At 41.9% G+C, this 14,883-nt stretch overlaps 1 protein-coding gene and 1 pseudogene across 1 annotated transcript; both read left to right on the top strand.

Moving 5' to 3' along the window:
- The first annotated feature begins 2,720 nt into the window (after positions 1–2,720).
- On the top strand, positions 2,721–13,329 carry LOC124998877 (annotated as a pseudogene).
- LOC124998903 (neoverrucotoxin subunit beta-like) lies at positions 13,045–14,424 on the top strand. Its single transcript, XM_047573542.1, has one exon. The coding sequence runs from the start codon at positions 13,084–13,086 to the stop codon at positions 13,705–13,707; it is 624 nt and encodes a 207-aa protein (XP_047429498.1). The 5' UTR covers positions 13,045–13,083; the 3' UTR covers positions 13,708–14,424.
- Positions 14,425–14,883: the final 459 nt, after the last annotated feature.

Here is a 14,883-nt window from a genome sequence, read left to right as displayed (position 1 = left end):
GGAAAGAGGAAATGGAGGAAACATGGGACGATTTTACATTTCTACACAGAAGTTCACTCTGGACTGGGCTGAAGACAAAGCCAACCAGGACATCCTCTTCATATTTCCATTGACTTTCAGAGAGCTGAATGTGGTGAAAGAGAGAAAGTTCAGCTTGGTGGAACTTGTTCATCACTTCTTCACTGAAACCAAAGAAGCAGGAATCTGCAGCTTTGAAGACTTTCAGGTTGTGTTCATCTTTGACGGTCTGGATGAGTGTCGACTTCCTCTGGACTTCCACAAGACTGAGATCCTGACTGATGTTACAGAGTCCACCTCCATATCAGAATATGTTCAGGCTTAGAAGAGAAATGATCTTTTTTTCATATTGCGATCTGTTACAACAGAAGTCATATAATTTGTCTGGCAGGAGAGGGTGCTCCCTGTTTTCTTTTTCATCCTATCTTTTTATTCAGATTGGTGGGGGCCGTAGCCGACGTGGGATTGGCTGGGGCTTTCTAGGTCCATTGCTCATTGGATGACCAGCAGAGAAGGAGCGATTTAAAAATCCAAGATGGCGACCATCGGTGATCTCCTTATCCTCCTCATCTCCCAACTGGCCCCAGATTGTTTGATGCTTTTGACCTTGGATTTGCTTTGTGTTCCAAGACCAGTAGGAGAGAACGGCCATTTTTGTTAACCCCCGTTTTCTCCTGTTTTTTGACAGGACGAGGTAGGGAAGAATTTGTCTTTTATTTCGGTCTCTGTCAGGTTAGATTTGGGTTGTTTTCCAGCTAGAATCCTTTTGTTTGTTATTTTGGCCTGTGTTCACTCTGAAGTTGATTTATGGTTTATATATTTCTTTAATTTGCCAAATAAAGCCCTTCCTTGGTTCACATTTGGTATCTTTTGTCCTTGTGGCTGCTTGGGACTTGGGCAAGATGGGGGCCTTTTTAATGCTACGTCCCAGACCCCTGGGACCCCTGGGACCCCAGGGCGTAACAGATTATTAGTAACTGCACAACTCACACAATCTCTATTATGTGTGACTTAGCTTTGAGCTTCTTATACTTTATTAGTTTCTCTAATTGTCTGAGAACTTTAAAGCCCTACAGGCCTTTATGAAGGGGAACGTTTTCCTTCCAGAGCTGTATAGTGTAGAACTGCTCTGACTTTACATGTTTTTGGAGGTGTGTAAATGGTTTGTAATTTGTGTTGAAGAACTGTCACTATTTATTCTGCCGTATTTAAGTTCTTGTTTGGAAGCCTTTGCAAAAGAGCAGTGAGAACAATTCACCAAGTGGAACCAAGAGAGCACAACAACACACTGTTCATCAAGTCAGGACCGATACGATTTAATATTCCCAGAACATTTGCAGAAGATGTTTGTTTTTAGTTCAGGAGAATGGGACAACAGAAGGAAACTTCATTTCTTTTTTTTTGTGTGTGTGTAAATATTTTTCAGTATAAAAACATGTGTAGACATAGAACATTTAGACTGTATGAACCTGATGAATGATGCCATTATGTAGATTGCAGATGAATGTGTGAAAGATGATTCTCATTGTTTTTCAGAGGTGACGGCGACGGATCATCTGTGTTTATGTTGGAGAAAGGAGAAGGGATCATAAGATTCTCTTCCTCCTGCTCCTTTTCCATCATGCATTGAGATGTGCTTTTGTTTTCAGTTTGAGGCTGTGCGTGTCCACGTGTGAAATAAAGAAAAAGAATGAATTAAATATTTGAGCGTGAACATGGCTGAGCACAGTGTTTCCAGGTTATGCTGAGTTAGCTAACATCTGAGCTTAGACTGGTGCAGGTGTGAACACTGGAGCGTTTTCAGATCCTTGTCTATACGTTGGTTTTGGTTCATGTTTTAGTTTTGATGGATTGAATAATAAAGAGTTATAGTTAATATCTGGACACGTCCATGGAGACTGTGCTGCTGTTGAGAAACCAGGCACAGAAAGCAAAAGATTCTTGGCTAGACTTGACGTTAGCCAGACATTTCATTCAGACCAAGACATACAAAACTTACCATTTTGTCGTTTGTTCCTTTGAGTTATTTGAGCATCGCTGTGATGTGATCCCAGTCTCTTAACTTCCAACTTTTCCTCCAAAGACATTGAGGAAAATGGATCGGAAATCCAATCCCCCACCTGGTTCATGCTAACGCCGCCATAGCTGAACTTCTTCTGGCTCCTCCCACTCAGGCACCAGCAGATTTTGACCAATGAGCAGCGGCCTGAGGGCTGACTGGATTTAGCCCAAATGATCAGTGAATGACAGGGGCGTGGCATGACACCTGTCAATCACTTTCAGGATTAAGTGAATGGAAGTGGACTGGGAGGGGGCACAGGGACTGTAATAAATCAGCCCATTTAGAGATATTCTGATTTTATTTAGACTGTCTGGTGCTGTTGCTGCCAGTGGTTTCACCAAAACATAAAACAATCTGCTGTAAGTTATTTAACAAATAAATTTCTCATTTCTTTTGTATGTGTTAGCTTGGGAGGGCTTAGCCCAGTTAGCCCATTTATACCAGCCCCCCCTGAATAAAGGCTTTCATCCTGTTACAAACTGTTTTTCTTGCCACTATCATCATAGCCCTTGTTCTTGGTTCTGTGAAGTACTGTTAGTGATTAATGCTTTAGAATTAGTTCAGAGGGGGCGTTATTCCAATGGGTGGAGTCTCCTTTGGTGTGTTCTGTAATGCTGCCTTAAAAACAACAAGAGCTTGATGATTGATTCCAGTTTATTTAATATCATATAAAGTAGTTTCTGATTTACAAGTTTGTTTTTTACCTGAATGTGTCACATTTAATGTGAAGGACAACGATGGAAACACGGTGATAAAACTTTGTACTTTTTATTTCCTTGTTGGAGAATAAACAAAGAAGAACAAACTGAAGTGGCAGAACTTTATGATGCAACTGATTAATGTTTGACTCCAGGTTTTTATTACAAAGGTCTGAGCGCTGGACTCATTTCCTTAAAGACCAAGATGAATCCAGAGAGACTCACGTCTACGTCTGCTCTGTCTCTGCTCGGTTCCTGATCAACGTCGCACATTATTTCCTCCATCTCAAGGTAACGAACCAACAGTTTCTCCATGTTTGAGTCAGGGACTGTTTAACTGATCTGAGAACAGCAGACGTCTGGAGAAGACATGAATGAAAATCTTTATTTCAGAAAACAAGGAGAATCATACTAGTCTTTCATAGTCACATTACTCATTGATTATTGAGTTTAAACCGATTCAGAGAAACAGATGTCTCTTTATCAGCTGGACTGTCCTTCAACCAATCAGAGCAATGAGTCGTGCTTTTCAACAAACACATTATTCATTGGTAAATGTTTGTCCTTTAACCTTATTTCACCGTTAATACCTTCTACAGCTGATGTCACGTGATGACTGACTCCTGGGCTAAGCTAGGGTTAGCTCCTGGGCTGAGTCAGTGTTAGCTCCTGGGCTGAGTTAGGGTTAGCTCCTGGGCTAAGCTAGGGTTAGCTTCTGGGCTGAGTCAGGGTTAGAGGGAAATTAGAAACAGCTGTGTGTTTTAACACAACAGAGCTGCAGTAACTGATTTTGGTACGACTGTAAAAGTTTAATCATTGACAAAGTCAGTTTCGGCATAAACCAGATTCTGTTCACACTCAGCATTTTATTTCAGTATCACCTGGTGTCATAAAAACCTGTTCAGTTATCAGATGTCACTAAAAAGCACTAGTCCTCCAGGGACTCAAAGACCCTGAAGGCTCACCAGCCTGAAAATGTCTGAATATTCTGGGACAGTCATAAACGTCCTGTACTACTAATACTGTTGGAGGATCAAAGGTCGAGTTGTTCAGATTGTTTTCCGTCCAGAGGTGGACTGGTTAGTGACTGACAGGTTTTACACTCAGAGAATATGTAATGTCACAGATGATGGAAAATGTTCATAATGAAGATGAAACACAGTTCAAGTGACTGAGCGTCTCCATCATGACTTCAACAGGACAGATCCTTGTTTATCTGGTTCTTTAGATCAAGCCTAAAGTTTCTTTTCTATACAGCAGCACAGTCTCCATGGACGCGTCCAGACACTCAGATCTTTTTTATGACCCAATACTTTTATTCATTCCAAATTTACAGGCTGCAGTGAAATGTCCACAGGGCCAAAGTATAGAACACAACACATGCACCACAAATGAAAACAAAGTCAACAACAATATGTAGAAGACAAAGGACAATGAATAACATATCAGGACAATTATATGCACCACAATATACATCCCTCAACGCCACACTGACCCCTTTACCCCATTTAAAGAACAGAAGGAAAAAAGAACTATTGCCAGTCTTTGATGCATGCTATTTAACCATAGGATTCACCCTTTACCAACACAACAACAGTTTTAGTGGGTGTGAGGTGGGCTCTTTGTTAAGGTTCAAGACAGATTTAACAGTCGTACAATAATCTCTGGTTGATAGTTTAACAGAAAGTTCACGTATTTATTCTGAATGATCTGTCTATTGAACCTAAACCTCAGACGGGCTTAATCAGTGTTTGTTCTACATCTCTGAGGGGAGAATGAGCGTTTGTTTCTCTTTGTGTTTCCTCTCCAGGTGAAAGCAGAACAAGTCTGACACTGGATGTGGATCTGAAGGTTAGTGTTTAAATGTCTCATTATGGTTCTAGAACCAGGTCATATCTGCTTGGAACCTGCAGTTAGTGCCGTATTCTTTACTTTGGCGCCATCTGGTGAAGGACTCCACAAGAACTGATGTGATGTGAGCGTTGCTGTAATGACTGATCAGGTTGTTGTGTTTATGTGAAGGTGGACTCTGCTATGAATCAGGGTGAGGACACACAGGAGGGAGTCCCTGCCTCTAAAACCACTCTGAGGGGGGACCATGAGAACCAGACCAGAGCTCAGAGGTGAGATCAGACTGAAGTTTTCCCTCTGACAGAGAATCTCTTTACATCAAACCAGTTTGACTCTGGTTTATATTGAAATGAGTTTTGTTCTCAGCAGCATTTTATCTGGTGTCTGTAAAGACCTCCGTCCACAATCAAACACTAAAACAGATCATTTCTGCTGAGCCTTCAGAGAACAAACCAACAAACCACCACAGAAAACACACAAAGAAGAAACATCAAACTCGATAATGAAACAGTTTTAATGGAAAAATCCCAACCCTCATCCAGTCATGTCTCTGTGGACCCTGGTCTCTAAGGGCCCTGGTCTCTATGGACACTACTAAGCTAACAGTCACCAAGGCTACATGCTACATATCTGTGCTAAGCTAGCTTTCACTACTAGATGGCTGCATTGTGTCTGTTATCTGTAGTAGCACCATTAGACCACTAGGTGGAGACTAAAGGTTCAGATTCTGTCAGTCCAGTCTCCATGTGGTTCATAGCTGATGTAGAATCATGTGGATAGACTCTAAAGGACCCCAGAAACTATACCAGCTCCATTTGATTGTTGTCAATACTGGGTAGAAGAATACATTCTGACATGCTGACTGTGTCTCTGGACTCTAAAGGTTTTCAGTGAATGTCCCTTTAAATAAATGTATGTGGTGGTTTTGTTTCCATCAGGATCCTCCAGCAAAGACCAGACTCTCCTGTACCCGGCTGTGTGTCCATGAGGAGTAACCAGTCTATGTATGAACCCATGACGTTTGAAGATGAACATAAGCCTTTTAATAAAAGGTGAGATGAAGTTGATTAACCAAATAACGATGTTCTTTACCACATCAATTATAACAAAAAAACATTTTTTTAACAATAACAAAGTAACAAAAAATAAAAATCATTTTAACCTTAGTCCCTAGAAGGCTGGGCTGTGGAGCCTAGAATGACTAAGTAAATCAGTACTCTGGTCTCCCTGGACCCTGGTCTATATTTGGACATTTGGATCAAACCAAAGAACCCAAAGTGTTCCTCCATGTTGGGTTTTTACCTCTTGAAAGGGAATCTGGCTCCAACATACTATTAATGCTATGCTAACAGTCACCAAGGCTACATGCTACATATCTGTGCTAAGCTAACAGTCACCAAGGCTACATGCTACATATCTGTGCTAAGCTAGCTTTCACTACTAGATGGCTGCATTGTGTGTATTATCTGTAGTAGCACCATTAGACCACTAGGTGGAGACTAAAGGTTCAGATTCTGTCAGTCCTGTCTCCATGTGGTTCATAGCTGATGTAGAATCATGTGGATAGACTCTAAAGGACCCCAGAAACTATACCAGCTCCATTTGATTGTTGTCAATGCTGACATGCTGACTGTGTCTCTGGACTCTAAAGGTTTTCAGTGAATGTCCCTTTAAATAAATGTATGTGGTGGTTTTGTTTCCATCAGGATCCTCCAGCAAAGACCAGACTCTCCTGTACCCGGCTGTGTGTCCATGAGGAGTATCCAGTCTATGTATGAGCCCATGACGTTTGAAGATAAACATAAGCCTTTTAATAAAAGGTGAGATCATGTATTTCCCCCAATAATACAACTCATTCCCATTGAACTGAAGAGTGAATTGGATTTGTCCTCACACAGACCAGGAGAGGGCAGAATGAAAAGAGCTGTTTCTAATGGTTGTGTTGAAAATAAACAGCATCAAGTCTTATGGGAGTGAGGAGAGGAGCCCCAAAACCCAACCACGTTTATTTTTAACAGTTCATATCTGAGGTAGACATTTCCCAAAGCTCATGACTATATCTGCAGTTAATGGAAACACCTGACAAGTGCTCAAAACAGACAAAGGCAGACTGACTAAAAAATCCTTTTTAAAGGGAAGATCCAACTGAGAAAACAGTGTTTCTGTCAGGATTCATCTTCATAGAACACCTTCATTAAAGTGCACATGTGCTGAAACTGAATGTGTTTCCAGAGTTTCCAGAGTTCAGCAGAGCTCAGAGGTTCTCAGTGGTCACTCTGTCCCTCAGCATCAAACACATCTGGACTCCATATTGATGGTGAGAACATTAAAGATTCAACACAGACATCAACTTGAAAGAAGATTTAGCTTTCATTTACACATGAAACATGAGACAGACACTCAGTGATCAGCTTTAAAATAATACAGTTTAATACAACAGTTCTGCAATAAATCAACCTTCATGAAGGTTATAATGTTCAGATATTGTTGAACAGCCACATAATCTATCCATAAGGGGTGTAAAAAGTCATCTGGACCTGTATAGTTTCTTGAAGATGTTTCATCAGAGTATCTTCTTCAGTTCTGAAAGACTGGAGGGAAGTTGAGGTTTAAATAGGAAACTCTGTGGGTAAAACCATCAGAAACTGGCTGGACTTCTTTCTGTAAGAACCAGAAACTGATGCCACTATTTTGGCTGGATATTGACCATTCGTTAAGCCTTACACACTTACCCTATGAACGGTGCTCTAATGAAGACCACTGTCATTCATAGGGTCCAGTCTCAAGGTGTGAATGGTGTTGAAACTTCTTGGTGACAGAAGTCAAGACTGAATTGTAAATTGATGGAAAATTAAATCTCAGTTTTTCCACTTTGACATACAGTCCTCTCCAAAAGTATTGGAACAGCAAGGCAACTCCCCTTGTTTTTGTTGTTCATTTGGGTTTAAGATCAAAATATGAGACCAGAGTTCAGAAGGTCAGCTTTTATTTCACGATGTTTATATCTTGATGTGTTAAATGTCTTAGGATATAAGACATCATACGTCTATCATATAAGGACATCAACATCACCAAACTGTTGCATTCTTCATGCGTGAACTATTCCAGGCTTTTACTGCAGCTTCTTCCAGTTCTTGTTTGTTTCGGGGGGTTTCTCCCTCCAGTCTCCTCTTCAGGAGGTGAAATGCTGCTCAGTTGGGTTAAGGTCAGGTGACTGAGTTGTTCAGTCTAAAACCTTCCACTTTGTTCCCTGATGAAGTATGAACTGTGTTTTGTTGGCAGTTTGCTTTGGGTCATTGTCCTGCTGCAGGATAAAATTTCTCCCCATTAGTTTAGATGCAATTCTCCATAAACTGGCAAAATGTTTCTGAACACTTCAGAATTCATTCTGCTGTTACCATCATCAGTTCCATCATCAGTTCACATTAATGAGCCTGTTCCATCGCGCCCAGGCCATGACATGACCTCCACCAGGCTTCACAGATGAGCTTATGCTTCGGATCATGAGCAGTTCCTTTCTTTCTCCATCACTGTGGTAGAGATGAATCTGGTCTCATCAGTCAGAAGATTTGTCTCCAGAACTTTTGTGTCTCATCTCTGTTCTTCTTTGCAAGTTTCAGTCTGGCCTCTGATTCTTTCTGCTGATGTGTGGTTTGTATATGTTGGTTTGGCCTCTATGTCTCTGCTCTGAGTCTCCTCTAACACTGGACTGTGATTCCTGTGGAGGTTGTTGGTGATGTCACTTACTGATGTTTTAGGGTTTTTCTTCAGCTCTCACTATATTTCTGTCATTAGCTACTGTTGTTTTCCTTGGCCGACCTGTTTCATGTCTGTTGCTCAGTTCACCAGTAGTTTCTTTCTTATTCAGGGCGTTCCACATTGTTGTGTTGCTTTGCCCAATGTTTGTCCAAAGGCTCTGATTGATTTTCCTTCTTTTCTCCCATAGACAGCTCTCTGGTCTTCATGTTGGTTTATCCTCTTTAACAAGAAATGCAGCTTTATAGGTTTCAACCCAGGGCACACAGTAGACTAGTCATGCAGCTATTTACTGTTTGATCAATCAACATTAAAGGCAACACCTGGTCAACAACAAACACCTGTCAGTCACATGTTCCAATAGTTTTACTCACTTGAACAGTGGGTGGGTTCAAACAAAGGGTGGATGCAAATACCAGGAAATACCAGGAAATAAAAGCTGGCATTCTGAACTCTTGTCTTATACTTGTCTTTTGATCTTAAACCCAAATGTCTTCAGTGAACAACAAAAACAAGGGAATTTGCCTTGCTGTTCCGATACATTTGGAGGGGACTGTCCTCTCTGTCCAGGACTTTGATGTTGGTATCTTCAAACGAGTGTCCTTTGTCCTTCAGGTGGAGGTGAACTTCTGTGTTTGTGGATGGGTTGATTTGTCTTTGGCATATCTTTTCTTCTTCAGCCTTTTACAAAGACCCAGTTGGGATATCCACACGTCTTGAGGGTTTGTTTGGTTTCCCCTCCTTGTCCTTTCCATCCTGTCTTGTGTTCCCAGTCTGGGCTTGGTGCTGGGAGGTTCTGACAATTCCTAGTTTGTGTTCTGGGAGGTTTTCTATATACTCCCTCTTCAACATGCACCAGACAGTCCAAGAAGACCAAACTGTCTCCTGGGTGAACTTGATGTTGCTGTGCACTGCATTGATGTGTTGTGTGAACGGTTTCATCTCTTCTGTCTTGATTTTAACTCAGGTGTCGTTCATTTACCTGTACCAGGTTGTGGGGGGTGGAACCTGTGAAGGTGTTTGGACCTCTGGTCTCTACCCTCTCCATGTACAGATTGACCCAATCACGCAGCCCTGTTTTTGCATGTAGAATCATCCATTCAACTGGAAATAGGTGGTGGTCAGGCATATGTCTGGGTCTGGGGTGAGGTTAGATGCCAAGGTGAGGCCAAGGTATCGTCCTTTTGCAGTCTTTCAAGTAGTACGTGTGATACCCAGTGTGATGTTCTTGGCTTTGATGACAAACTCCCTAGATTTCAGAAAAAGTCTTTTCAAAACTCTGCAAGTTCAGGTGCCTTTTGAAACTCTGTTTGGATTAATATGTCCCAGGTGACCAAGAACCTGTGCAGATAACAACTTGATCTGTGATGTTGATCCATCCTTCTGTTTTTAGAGGATTTATTTAGATCTGTATCTGTCTACAGTCAGTTTCAGTTCAAAGGTAACTCTAATTATGTCTCTGTTGCAGCTGCTAGAGGAGAACATGGTCAGTTTTATGAAGAAGGAGCTGAAGAAGATCCAGAGGGTTCTGAGTCCAGATTACCCAGAATGCTCAGAGAGTCAGAGGAAGGATGAGGAGGTGTTGGAGGGTGAGGATGAAGAGCAGAGGAGGAGCAGCAGAGATTTATTCCTGAAGATGACAGTGAACTTCCTGAGGAGAATGAAGCAGGAGGAGCTGGCTGACTGTCTGCAGAGCAGTAAGAGGATTTAACAGCTTTAACTGGATGGAAAGAGGAAATGGAGGAAACATGGGACATGTTTACATTTCTACACTCTGATGTTAATATGATGCAAACATCTGAATCACATCTATGAATTCTACTGGACTGAAAACAGTCACATGTAAATGTTATTAAAATGAATGAGTTCACTGATTAATTACATTTCTTGTTTGTTCAGGAGCTGTTGCTGCAGAGTGTGGACGTAAAGTTAAATCTAGTCTGAAGAAGAAGTTCCAGTGTGTGTTTGAGGGGATTGCTAAAGCTGGAAACTCAACCCTTCTGAATGAGATCTACACAGAGCTCTACATCACAGAGGGAGGGACTGCAGAGGTCAATGATGAACATGAGGTCAGACAGATTGAAACAGCATCCAGGAAACCACACAGACCAGAAACAAGCATCAGACAAGAAGACATCTTTAAAGCCTCACCTGGAAGACATGGACCAATCAGAAGAGTGATGACAAAGGGAGTGGCTGGCATTGGGAAAACACTCTTAACACAGAAGTTCACTCTGGACTGGGCTGAAGACAAAGCCAACCAGGACATCCTCTTCATATTTCCATTGACTTTCAGAGAGCTGAATGTGGTGAAAGAGAGAAAGTTCAGCTTGGTGGAACTTGTTCATCACTTCTTCACTGAAACCAAAGAAGCAGGAATCTGCAGCTTTGAAGGCTTCCAGGTTGTGTTCATCTTTGACGGTCTGGATGAGTGTCGACTTCCTCTGGACTTCCACAAGACTGAGATCCTGACTGATGTTACAGAGTCCACCTCAGTGGATATGCTGCTGACAAACCTCATCAGGGGGAAACCTGCTTCCCTCTGCTCGCCTCTGGATAACCACACGACCTGCAGCAGCCAATCAGATCCCTCCTGAGTGTGTTGACATGGTGACAGAGGTCAGAGGGTTCACTGACCCCCAGAAGGAGGAGTACTTCAGGAAGAGGTTCAGAGATGAGGAGCAGGCCAGCAGCATCATCTCCCACATCAAGACATCACGAAGCCTCCACATCATGTGTCACATCCCAGTCTTCTGCTGGATCACTGCTACAGTTCTGGAGGATGTGTTGGAAACCAGAGAGGGAGGAGAGCTGCCCAAGACCCTGACTGAGATGTACATCCACTTCCTGGTGGTTCAGGCCAAAGTCAAGAAGGTCAAGTATGATGGAGGAGCTGAGACAGATCCACACTGGAGTCCAGAGAGCAGGAAGATGATTGAGTCTCTGGGAAAACTGGCTTTTGATCAGCTGCTGAAAGGAAACCTGATCTTCTATGGATCAGACCTGACAGAGTGTGGCATCGATATCAGAGCAGCCTCAGTGTACTCAGGAGTATTCACACAGATCTTTAAAGAGGAGAGAGGCCTGTACCAGGACAAGGTGTTCTGCTTCGTCCATCTGAGCATTCAGGAGTTTCTGGCTGCTCTTCATGTCCATCTGACCTTCATCAACTCTGATGTCAACCTGATGGAAGAACAACAAATAAATCCCTGGTGGCTTGGGTGTGATAAACGTAAAATAGCACGTCTCCATCAGAGTGCTGTGAAAAAGGCCTTACAGAGTCCAAATGGACACCTGGACCTGTTCCTCCGCTTCCTCCTGGGTCTTTCACTGCAAACCAATCAGACTCTCCTACGAGGTCTGCTGACACAGACAGGAAGTAGCTCACAGACCAATCAGACTCTCCTACGAGGCCTGCTGACACAGACAGGAAGTAGCTCTCACACCAATCAGGAAACAGTCCAGTACATCAAGAAGAAGATCAGGAAGAATGTGTCTGCAGAGAGAAGCATCAATCTGTTCCACTGTCTGAATGAACTGAATGATGGTTCTCTAGTGGAGGAGGTCCAACAGTCCCTGAGATCAGGACGTCTCTCCACAGATGAACTGTCTCCTGCTCAGTGGTCAGCTCTGGGCTTCATCTTACTGTCATCAGGAGAAGATCTGGATGAGTTTGACCTGAAGAAATACTCTGCTTCAGAGGAGGCTCTTCTGAGGCTGCTGCCAGTGGTCAAAGCCTCCAACAAAGCTCTGTAGGTGGATTTAGGAACTATTTGAAACATGATTCATTTAGTAAATGACAAATAAAACATTTGATGTTGATTCTTCTTCAGGCTGAGCAGTTGTAACCTCTCAGAGAGAAGCTGTGAAGCTCTGTCCTCAGTTCTCAGCTCCCAGTCCTCCAGTCTGAGAGAGCTGGACCTGAGTAACAACAACCTGCAGGATTCAGGAGTGAAGCTGCTGTCTACTGGACTGGAGAGTCCTCACTGTAAACTGGAAACTCTCAGGTCAGGATACAGCTGCTTGTTGATCAGTTAAATCCTGATGTAGGTTCATGTTGCTACAAGTTCAACATGTTTCCTTCTTCTTCTTGAGTTTCTGATATGTTTCTATCTCCAGTCTGTCAGGTTGTCTGATCACAGAGGAAGGATGTTCTTCTCTGGCCTCAGCTCTGAGCTCCAACCCCTCCCATCTGAGAGAGCTGGACCTGAGCTACAACCATCCAGGAGACAAGGGAGTGAAGCTGCTGTTGCTGGACTGGAGAGTCCACTCTGGAAACTGGACACTTTCAGGTATGGACACACTACAGAAACTCTATTGTACATGTGGTAAAACATCAATAGAAACAGAGCTGATTTGTGTATACCGCAGTTTCTTATTATTTATACATTACAACATCTATTTCTGAATAAGTGTTTCTGTGTCTCATTGTTAAACTGAGGAACTCTGCTTCATGTTAAACATCAGTTTGGTCTCATGTTGGATAGAAAATCATTGTTTGTGTTTCTTCCTCCAGGATGGAACATGGTGGAGAGCAGTGGTTAAAACCTGGTCTGAGGAAGTGTAAGTTTGACTAATGATGACAAAACTTCAAAGTGTCAGTTTGTCTTTAAAATCAAAGCTGATAGTTGTGGTATTTATTCATTTAATCATCACTGACAAGAATCGATCTAAGTTCCACCATTAAACTTTCTATGAATGAACAACAGATCAGTGAGTAAAGAAAGAATAAATCCATCAGATGTGTCACATGATAAACTGCAGCTGTGTTGTGTCTTTTTCTCTCCATCAGATTTCTGTGAACTTGAAGTCGACACAAACTCAGTGAATAGATTCCTCAAACTGTCTGACAACAACAGGAAGGTGACACGTTTGAAACAGAATCAGCCATATCCTGATCATCCAGACAGATTTAACTACTGGAATCAGCTGCTGTGTAGAAATGTTGTGACTGGTCGATGTTACTGGGAGGTTGAGTGGAGAGGAGACGTTTATATATCAGTGAGTTACAGAGTAATCAGAAGGAAAGGAGACATGGATGACAACTGGTTTGGACAGAATGATCAGTCCTGGAGTCTGTTCTGCTCTGGACATGGTTACTGTGTCTGGCACAATAACAGACCAACATCCATCTCGTCGTCCTCTGTCTCTAACAGAGTCTCAGTGTATGTGGACTGTCCTGCTGGAACTCTGTCCTTCTACAGAGTCTCCTCTAACAAACTGATCCACCTCCACACCTTCAACACCACATTCACTCAACCTCTCTATCCTGGATTTGTCTTTTTGTCTCCTGGTTCCTCAGTGTCTCTGTGTTCTCTGTAGGAAGGAGAGTCTTTGAAGTGACAGCAGCTCCAGCTCTGAGGTTTAAATGTTATGGAGATGTTTTTCTTAGGTGAATCACAGTATATCGTGATATCAAGCCAGAATACATCTCGCATATCAAAACATTTAATTTAATGCTGTGGTAACTGAAAGAGCTTCACACAAAATATAAATGTCTATATCAACTGTACAATGATGTATAAAGATACAGTTGTACAAATGCACTGTCTGAGCCTATGTCCAGATCAGGTATTAACATCTATAATGAGTGATCAGAATCAGAACAAGTAACCATCTATAAGCACTGGTGTAAACACACTTATATTTAAGATCTAAACATTCTGAGACTAAACACATTTGAAAATATTCTGTCTTCTGTCCTTGTAGCTTGTAAATATGAAATAAATAAATCTAAACAACCAACTCATTAAATTACTGAATATATGTAGAATGTGTGTCATTAAAAATGATTCACCATGTGGTTAATTATTGATGTCATCATGTTGATGTTTGTAAAGTAGTTATTTTCTCTATAATAAGCACAGTAAGACAGGGTGTGACAGGACACTATTAGAAATGATCAGATCAGAAATCCTGATATACTGTAATTTGGCACTGATACTTGTGGGAAATTCCTTAAACATCCATCAATATTTCCTGTGAAACTCAAGAGTTTTACCTGTTTATGCTACCAACTAATAAAACCCTTTGCACTGAGTAAGGTCTTTCAATGTCTTTCTACCAGTCTGTTGTAGCAAGTGCCCTGTTCTTTGTTGTGGTTTGTTGGGGAAGTAGTACCAGCAAAAAAGACAAATTGATCCGAAATGCTGGACATGTGATCGGTAGGGAGTTGGAGTCATTTGTCTCAGTGAGGGACAGGAGGACATTGGATATACTGCTCTCCATTATGGACAATCCATCCCATTAACTACACCGAACACTAGAGGGTCAGAGGAGCTCATTCTCCAGCAGAATGATTCAGCTCTGCTGCCATAGTGAACTCTATAGAACTTCCTTTATTCCTTATTCTATTCAGCTGTGTAACAGCTCAACTTTATGTGTCAATTAAGCTTCTATGATCAATTATTTTCCCCTGTGGATCATTAAAGTCTGTCTAAGTCTAAGTAAGTTTTGCAAGGTTTTCTAGCTCTGAAATGTAAGAATTTGTTGCAGAAC

Source organism: Mugil cephalus, chromosome 21 (genome assembly GCF_022458985.1).
Source record: "Mugil cephalus isolate CIBA_MC_2020 chromosome 21, CIBA_Mcephalus_1.1, whole genome shotgun sequence".
In the NCBI taxonomy this organism is placed as follows: domain Eukaryota; kingdom Metazoa; phylum Chordata; class Actinopteri; order Mugiliformes; family Mugilidae; genus Mugil; species Mugil cephalus.
The sequence above is the reverse complement of the archived record's forward strand: the minus strand, read 5'-3'. Positions and strand labels throughout refer to the sequence as shown.